This window comes from Hetaerina americana, unplaced genomic scaffold (assembly GCF_022747635.1).
Source record: "Hetaerina americana unplaced genomic scaffold, ioHetAmer1.1.p SCAF_113, whole genome shotgun sequence".
Lineage (NCBI taxonomy): Eukaryota > Metazoa > Arthropoda > Insecta > Odonata > Calopterygidae > Hetaerina > Hetaerina americana.
Genome location: NW_027286215.1, coordinates 1060875 through 1069889, shown reverse-complemented (window position 1 = coordinate 1069889; position 9015 = coordinate 1060875). Strand labels below are relative to the sequence as shown.

Sequence of the window (9015 nt, the reverse complement as noted above, 5' to 3'; positions counted from 1 at the left end):
CGAACTTGGAGGGTAGGGTCCGGGGGAGAAAAGGAGGTTGAATTCCCTAGAAAAAGGGTTCCAAAGACGAATGACCGAGATCGGTTGGAAAGACTAGACATCAACAGAATGGTTTAACCAGCTAGTTGAAGAAACGATTTCCGTCTTCATAAGCAAAAAAAAAGAACAAACTCTTAGGACATGGTACCTCAGGAGGACTTGACTATGACATTTTTTGAGAGATGTCGAAGAGAACTCCGCCTTAAGTAAATGTCATCAATCAATGGATCACCTTGACTCATCATTATTTAAAATGGAAAATAATTAAAACTAAAAAACAAACAACATTTCTAATGCAAATTTTATTTCTAATTCAAATTACATTTCATTTTAGTGAAACAAATATAAATGGTGATATCATGTGATTCAAGAGTATTTAGCGGATTCCAAACTTCAAATTCTCTTATAGCTATTCGGCAGAGATGCATGCGGTTCACTATAAGAAGAAATATGGGTCTTTAGAAGAGGCGCTCAAGAAGAGAGATGGTGTGGCCGTCTTAGGATATTTCCTCAAGGTAGGATCTTTTAAGGTGACCATAAAGTGCTAATATAAATCTTTAATTCCACAATAATCCTTGAATCAATGGATAATCTAGAGACAACTATTTTTATAAATTATACCTTAAGTCCAGATAAAAGCATGCATGTTTCCTTGCGAAAGGGTTTACAATGAAGTCATTTGAATAATCAGAAATACCTTTGAATTTTGTTGACCAAGCTAACCCGAGATCCCTAGATTATAATGTAATTCGGAAGGGCATCGCATTCCTCTATTTTCGCCTTCCAATTTCCTATGAGTGTGCTATTGAGGCGAAGATTTAAAAGCATGAATTATTTGCATTTCTTTTCAGGTGAAAGAAGAGAACACCGCTTTGCAAAATCTGCTTGATAAAGTCGAGGAGGTGACTGAGGCCAATTCTCCACCGGCGCAGATAGAGCCATTTATGCTCGAAGAGTTAGCCCCTCCCTTCCGGGGGAAGTACGTCACATACCAAGGCTCTCTGACGATCCCCCCGTGCCTCCAGGTCGTCACGTGGCTCGTGCGCCTGAAGCCCATAAATATCTCCCTGGAACAGGTGAGGAAATATTTGGAATTTCCACCATTTTCGCTTCGAGCAGCTATTAACGAAGCCAAGGCAAAGTATTTGGACTTTATCTGCGGCTAATTATAACATACGTACAGAAATATGCCGGCTTTAAAATATTATCATGTTTATCACTTACCGTAGTAAAATGACCGAAATCCCGGGAATTTCAGGAACAATATTTATGAGTGTTTCAATTAAAATGAGAAATTGCAGGGGGGGAATACGAGGGGTCGGATCCATGCCCCATTATCAATCATTTTGGGGATGTTTTGGGCTAAAATGAAAATGAACATTATTCATGAGACTGGTATTATGTGTTATTTTCAATATCTGCTGTCATTGGAGCATAAAATAATTTACGGCAAGGTTAGTTGTAGTGTCTAAATCAGTGTAATTAGTATCAAGGAAGTACCAGGTCACTTCTTTCATTTGATTATGTTGAATAAATTCCAATAAGTTACGCTTAAGGCAACGAATTTCTGGCAGAAAAAGAATTGATCTCCTCCACTAAAATCAGGCAACCACCATGCAATTGAGAAATGGAAGAACCAAAGCTAACAAAGGACCTGTAACCTATCACCAGCGCCACTCAACGCATGCCTAGAGGAGGCAATAAGAAGCACCAGAGTTGGGCATCAAAGGAGTCGAGATGAGTTGCGAAGGAATTGAAGTGCTCCGGTGCGTGGATGATAGAGCAATGGTTGCAGAAGAGCGACACGGCCTTAAGGAGGGAATTAATTGTTGAGAAAGTGGACCAGCAATGAACGGAAGCTCCGAAACATGGCTCTGGAGGATGCTGAAGAATAAATGGACAGACAAGACGAGGAAGCTCCTTGAAGAGCAGAAGAGGAAGGCCCATGATGAGGATCCCTCGACAAAGAAGAGCAAAATGGATACGGCATATCTTGAGGCACATTTGTTCAGTTAGAAGAATAGTTGAAATGAACGCTGATGGCAAGACATTGAAATGAAAGAGAGGAAAAAACACAGAACACATGTCCGGAATGGGGGACCGTAGCAAACCTATCTTAGCATTGAAGTATTGATGAAGAAAATATTACAATACCAGTCTTCCCTTTGGGGTTCTATAGATTCGCTGTCAAGTTCGCGATGAATAATGACTTGGGCCCTCGGTGTTTGGGAAACTGCTTATTTATCGCAAGGATATTAACGTTGAATTCCTTGTATTAAGGGCCACGCCAAACGGTATGTCGAGATGGCCACGCGTTCGTTTACAAGATGGCGATGACTTGGCAACTCGTAAGCGTTATGAGACCAGAAGTTAGACATCAATGGCCAATCGGAGGAAATACGTTTGAGACTTTTAAAATCCTATAAGTACGAGTGAAATGTTACACTTTTTACTCACAGTGAATAACACAATGCGATAATTTCGAATTGCCCGAAAGCCAAATAAATGTTAGGTAGAGCTTCATTTCGGGTTGCGTTGAACTCTAAAGAAGTATTTCATAGCCTTATAGCCTACTAGCGAGTACGTCGAATGTTATATCCGATGCACTTGAGAAGAAATTGAGTTTCTAATAAATATTCAACCCGGCAGTGATGTTTGCCGGTAGAGCCTTCCTCCGCAAGGCTCTACTGCGAAAGAGAGATTAAACTACGTTCAGTTATGATTTATATTCTGTTTTAATCAATAAAAACACGTCTATCCGATGCAAATGAGTGAAAATTCGGAAAAATAATGGAGACTCGAATGTCTCATATATTTGGTGTCAATACGCATAAAATAAGGAAAGATCTCATCCAATTTAGGGATTTGGTAAAATAAGGGACTGAAAATCCTAATCTTTCCCCAATAAAGACATACCATTATTATTAATAATATTTCAATATTATTAAATTACTGTTTATCTTTTTATATTTATATTTCCTCAGCCTTTCTTTCCACCTCTGCTCCCTCGTTCACGCAATAATACATTAAAATGTTTCTTTTCTAGCTGAAGCGATTCCGACTTTTGGAAGATGAAGAGGGGAAACTTCTCATCAAGAATGTCCGCCCAACACAGCGTCTTAATGGCAGAGTCGTATACTACGTGGCTTGAAGCAGGATGTAAAGTCAAATAAATTGCAAGAGATACAAGAGAAGTAAAATAAAGAAAAGTATTGAAGAATATTACTGTGTGTTAATATATTCCCATTTACCTCTTTATTCCACCATCGCAGTTGAATTCATATTTGTCGTTTTTATGATAAAACTTATCAAGATATACTGTAGCTCTGATGAAACCATGAGTGTTAAAGAGGTACAGATGGCTCATGATCCAATTTGACGTGTCAGGCTGCTTACGCGCGTGAATGGGGATTGGATGTCGGGATGAGCAGCGATAGGAATGTTGGTGGGACAGGGGCGCCCATCATCACCCGTGCAGCTCAACGTGCATGTGGAGGAAATGGTGAAATTGCGCGGAAAGACTTGGAAGTAGGAATAAAATATTGCAGAAAATCTCAAATATATATCTTAGGTTTCCAGATAATTATTCTTTAGTTAACCACACCGTTGGTGGGTGTTCAAAAAATTCATTGTTGAATTGCGATAGAAAGTTTTAATGATTAGCATGAGATTAGAATCAGCGCAATGGAAAGAGATTTTTGGGGTTTTTTAACAATTACTAAGGTTACTTTTAACTGTTTAATATGAAATGCCAAAAGTTGAGCAAATGGAGCTTCTTTCCTATCTTGAGAGTATTTTGTACGGAAGTAGGCAAATACGGGCATAGAACATGAATTACTTACACCGTATTCGGCCATGAGGTGGCCGAATACGGGTTTGCAACGCTGAAACAAGTAAAATAATTACCTCCGACGAAAGGAAGGAGTCATGCCGGACATAATGAAACGAAGGTGGGTTTATATTAGCAAGCAAGGGGTGCCAAGTTGCTTTGTTCTTCCGCAAGTCCGAGGGTTTTTTGACGGATTGATTCACGCAAATAGCGCATAACTTACGGGTGATATTCCTTATTTACCGTTCTACTCTGCGACAGGAACTCATCATGCACCACCCCCTGCAATCGAAGAAAACGAAGCAAAACGTTCACATTCGACCGAACTTGGCGCGCGGTTTTTGGTCTTCGCTCGTGCGCTTCCATTGAGCAATTTTGGTACAAATTTCGCGGCGACCTGTGTCAAGGCCAAAATCATTTGTAAAAATCGAATGGCGTCAGCCAATCGATATGTTTAGGTCCTCAGCAACTTCTCCAACGGTGGTTTAGCCAATACTATTGACTTCACTTCATTAATGTTTTCGTCTGCTGTTGAAGTTCTCGGGCGTCCGGCACGCACTTCGTCCTTCACATCTTCTCGGCCCTCTGAGAATATTTTGTACCACCAACAAACGTTGCTGCGGTACAAGGTAGCTTCTCCATAGGCCACAGTCAACATTCGGAATGCGTCCGCGCACTTCACTTAAAAATTGATACAGATGATACAATCCTTTTTTTTGGAACAGCCAAAAATTGAAGACAAGACAAAAGACGTCCAAGTAAAACAGCTGTCAACAATTAACTGAACATTCAAAATAGCCGACCTTTTCAGCATAAGTGAGAGATATAAGAGCCAACATTATGCCATAAATAACTCGAAAATCAAATATACGTAACCCGCGGACCACTCTTCATTTTGGTGCAATTACTTCCTACATTCGTTACATTCAAAATCACTATTATATTCCTGCCCCTTCCACCCTTGCCTTAAAATCTCCCCTCTATCACAGTCTTCAGCTTCCCATTGCCAATCAAAGTGCTTTGCATTAATCTTGCCTGCCTCTTTTTAATTTCTCCTGACAATCCACTCTCGTCCCCTTACACCACCCGCAGCGCGTCCTCGTTAGTTTTCCTTCCTGTCCACTTCACGTTCTTCATCCTCCTCCGCACCCACTTTCCAGATGCCTCCAATCCACGTTTATCACCCTGCCTCAATGACCACGTTTCTTGGCCAAAAGCTCCTGGTCCAAGTTTTGGGGAAGAGAAGAATACGTTTTGCACTCTTCTTCCGCCACACGCCAAAGGCAAGGGCGGCGGGTTAGAAAATGGACTGTTGAAGCATTAAATGGTTTAGAAGGAAGGAGTACAAAAGGGCGGTAGAGGAAATCATGGAGAATGGTAACCAGCTAAGAGCTCTCGAAGAAAAATGGGAAAGTATCAAGAAAGGGTTATCGAAAGCCGCAAAAGACACTTGGAACCGTTAACGCGAAAAGGACTAGGAAACCATGGATCACGGACGAGATGATCACAAAGATGGATGAGCGGAGACAATGGAACAATGTACACACTGAGATAGGTAAAATGAAGTACAAACTATTGAAAATAAATTACATAAGGGTAAGATAATAGTTGACACAGATAAAATCCAAGGAAGATGGAAGGAATGTATAGAAGAACTGTATGGTAAAGAGCATAGGGCATCAATGTTAGACATAGAAAAGGGACATGACGTAGAGGAAGATAGCTTAGTTCCAGGCATAATCGACGACCAGATATAAATGGCATTAAAAGAGATGAAACTAAAGAAGGCTATGGGATTGGATAACATTCCCGCGGAACTACTGTAATGTTTAGAAAAATGTGGGAGGAGAAGGCTATATGGGCTCATTTGTAGAATTTATGAGGAAGGAATCTGGCCGGCAGAATTTGTGAGATCAGTTTTACTTCCTGTTCCGAAAAAAGTAAAAGCTACATCATATGAGGACTAGAGGACAATAAGTTTGATGTCTCACGCAGCTAAAGTTGTTCTAAGGATCATAAACAAAATGTTAGGGAGTAAGGCGAATGATTATTTGGGGGATGATCTTTTTGGGTTTAGGAAGGGGAGAGGTACGCGTGATGCCATTGCAGTAATGAAATTATTAATCGAGAGGAATATAGAATACAACCAGGAGGTATTTGCTAGTTTCGTAGATTTCGAAAAGTTGTTTGATAGAGTGAATTTTCTCCGTGGGGAAACGAAATCCGGGACCACTCTCCAAGTTTATTTAGAGTAATTTTGGCTTGCCTAGAGGCGTTGGTCAGTCGTGTCGACCGGAATAATATGGGCACGTAGTCCACATAGAGCCATCACCAGAGCATTTATGCATTTTATGACGTCGTTGATGACCACGGCAAATAACGTCGCGCTCAGCACTGATCCCTTGTACCCCGATCTTTGGTGTGAAGGATCGGGATAAGTACTACCAGTCCTTACTTTAAAAAAGCGGTTAAAAAAATTCCTGGTAAATATCGTAATAATTGCCTCTACTTCCCCACTCGATCAACGTGTTAAGGATTTTCCGTCGCCACACACTATCATAGGCCTTCTCCAGGTCAAAGAAGACTGCAACGACGTGTTGACGCAGGAGAAAGGCTTCCTGGATGAAGCTGTCTGTGCGCACCAGATGGTCTGCCGTGGACGTCCCACGCCGAAGCCGCACTAAGCGTCGGAGAGCACGTGTCTCTCCAAGCAACAAACCATACGTCGGGTTACCATCCTTTCCATCACCTTGCCCTGGCAGCTGGTGAGAGATGATAATGGGACGATAGCGATTCGGGTCATTTTTGTTCTTGCGTTGTTTTGGAATTGGTATTGCAACGGACTCTCGCCATAAATTTGGGAAACTACCCTCGCTCCAAAGTTGGTTGAGGGTATCCTCAGGGGTTGAGGGGACCTCCACAATCGCTGTTTCCGGAATATTCTGGAAGAAAGCGTTGCGGATTCGGTCCGCACGTGGCGAGGTGTTATGGGAGTCTTGGATGGCGGATTTAAGCTCCCAGGACGAGGAGGGCACATTGTAATCTGCCGGTATTGGAGCTTCACCGAAATTAAGAAGGACTCTCTGGCATCGCATTTTTATGTTTACAAAGTCCGCGGCATAGCCCTCGTCTCTGCAGTTTGCCTGGCGAATATTTCGCTTATTTCAGAGGGTGAAGTAACCGCCCGGCCAGCTATAAACAATGGCGAGATTAAGAAGGAGCCCTTGGACCCGGAGATTTTCTTCACTTTGTCCCATACCCGAACAAGTGGGATTCGATGGTAATGGTAGAGACGAATTCGCTCCAGGAAGTCTTCTTTGGCTCCTCAACGGCCTTTTGAGATCGCGCTCGAAGGAGGCGGAATTCAACGCTATTTTTCTCGTCCGGGTTGCCCTGTCGCATTCCCCATTCAAACAAGGGACAGGTGCTCGATTAACGTTATCGGACGTACGAGGGACACTTTGGGTTGCTGCCGCCAGGAGCGTTGAACTTAGTGTCTAGACGTTTTGCAACGCGTCGGAACTTGGGTCGCGTTTAAATATTAAAAGGCACTTAAATAGCGCCCAGTCGGTACGACTGCACATTCCCTGATTCAAATAACCTTCCCTATTTTACCAACCCAACTCCTGCGGAAAGAAGGCGTGCCTTCCTAATCAAAGGCATCCCGCCGATTACCCCAACTGAACAGGTCGCTAAAGATCTAGATGAAGCCGGCTTCACTCTTAGGGGAATACTTAAAATCCAGTCAGGCCTACAATCCACTTCCACCTCCTTTACCCACCTTAAAGTATCCTTAGAGGACCCTTCCCGTGAGTGCGACCTACTTGAGCTGAAATCGTACTGTGGTATCGACATCAAAGTTGAGGAGTTCATACCATCCACGGACCCTGCCCAATGTGTTCAATGCCAGAGGTTTGGCCATACCAGAAATTACTGTCGTATACCTGTCCGCTGTAGGAAATGTGGTCAGAACCACCTCAAATCTAAATGCCCTCTTCCCGCTGATAGCCCTAGCTACTGTTGTAACTGTGGCGGGCCACATGCCGCTGCTTACCGCGGATGCCCCGCATTTTTAACAGCGAAAGCCCGAAAGCTAGGCCAACCCCTTCCGGACACCTCCTCAGCTCCTATGTTCCCCCCCCGCCCCACCTCCGGAAAACTTCTGGGACAAGAGAGCAGCTGTCAAAACTGCATTGTTCAATCCACTCTACATGCAAAGCGACTTTCCCAGCCTGAATGATACACCTATTCCCCCTCCGCCCTCAACTTCTTATCCAATCATCCCAACTATTTGTCCGCCGCCTCCCCTTGAAATTTCACGGCTTCCTCCTCCACCAATCGCTCCTTTTGACCCTAGTATACTCTCGATTCCTGCCATTCCCCCTCCCCCTCTCTTCCAAAATACCTCTCCTAACCCTCCATCTGGAGCTACCGCCACCTGTATTGAAGCACTCCCATTGACTTCTCAACTCCCATCCTTCCCTATGCCACCGCAGCCAGACATATGCAATTCATTCGCCCAACATAACTTTCACTCAGACCTATCTTCCCCCATCCCCGACTGGACAGCATCAATTCAGAGGATTACCTCCTTTACGTCCCAAGTTAGTAGTGCACCGGCCTCCATTAAGCCCGTCTTATTATTATCCTTGCTATCCTCCCTCACCCCTTTCATAATGAATAATGGCTGCCCCCCAAGCGTCTAAAATTTATCACCTATCCGTCCTCGCCTGGAACTGTAATGGAGCCCGCTACAATCTTATTAACTTGCATCTGCTCATTGAAAAACATACACCGGACATCATCACACTTTCTGAAACAAAGCTCACACAGAAACACAACATTCATATTCCTGGCTACACTACATACGGACTTGATCGCGACAACACAAACAACACCAACCCGATGGGTGGAGTGGCGATTAGCATTTGATCCACCCTTAATCACACTCAACTCCCACTAACTTCACCCAAACTCGAACACGTCGGCATATCTCTCCACACACACATAGGCCATCTCAACACCCACATAAACCCTACATACCCCCTAAACAAGCAGTCATCCCCAACCTGAAGGACTTATTTCACAACACCATCCCAACCATAGTCATAGGTGATTTAAACAGCAAACACTCCAGTTCGGGCTGT

At 43.4% G+C, this 9015-nt stretch overlaps 1 protein-coding gene across 1 annotated transcript; it reads left to right on the top strand.

The window, feature by feature from the left end:
- Positions 1-461: 461 nt before the first annotated feature.
- LOC139685467 (carbonic anhydrase 13-like) lies at positions 462-3190 on the top strand. The gene is made up of 3 exons (XM_071582485.1): positions 462-554; positions 891-1115; positions 3086-3190. Exons 1-3 carry the CDS (start codon positions 462-464, stop codon positions 3188-3190), a joined length of 423 nt encoding a protein of 140 aa, XP_071438586.1.
- The last annotated feature ends 5825 nt before the right edge of the window (positions 3191-9015 follow it).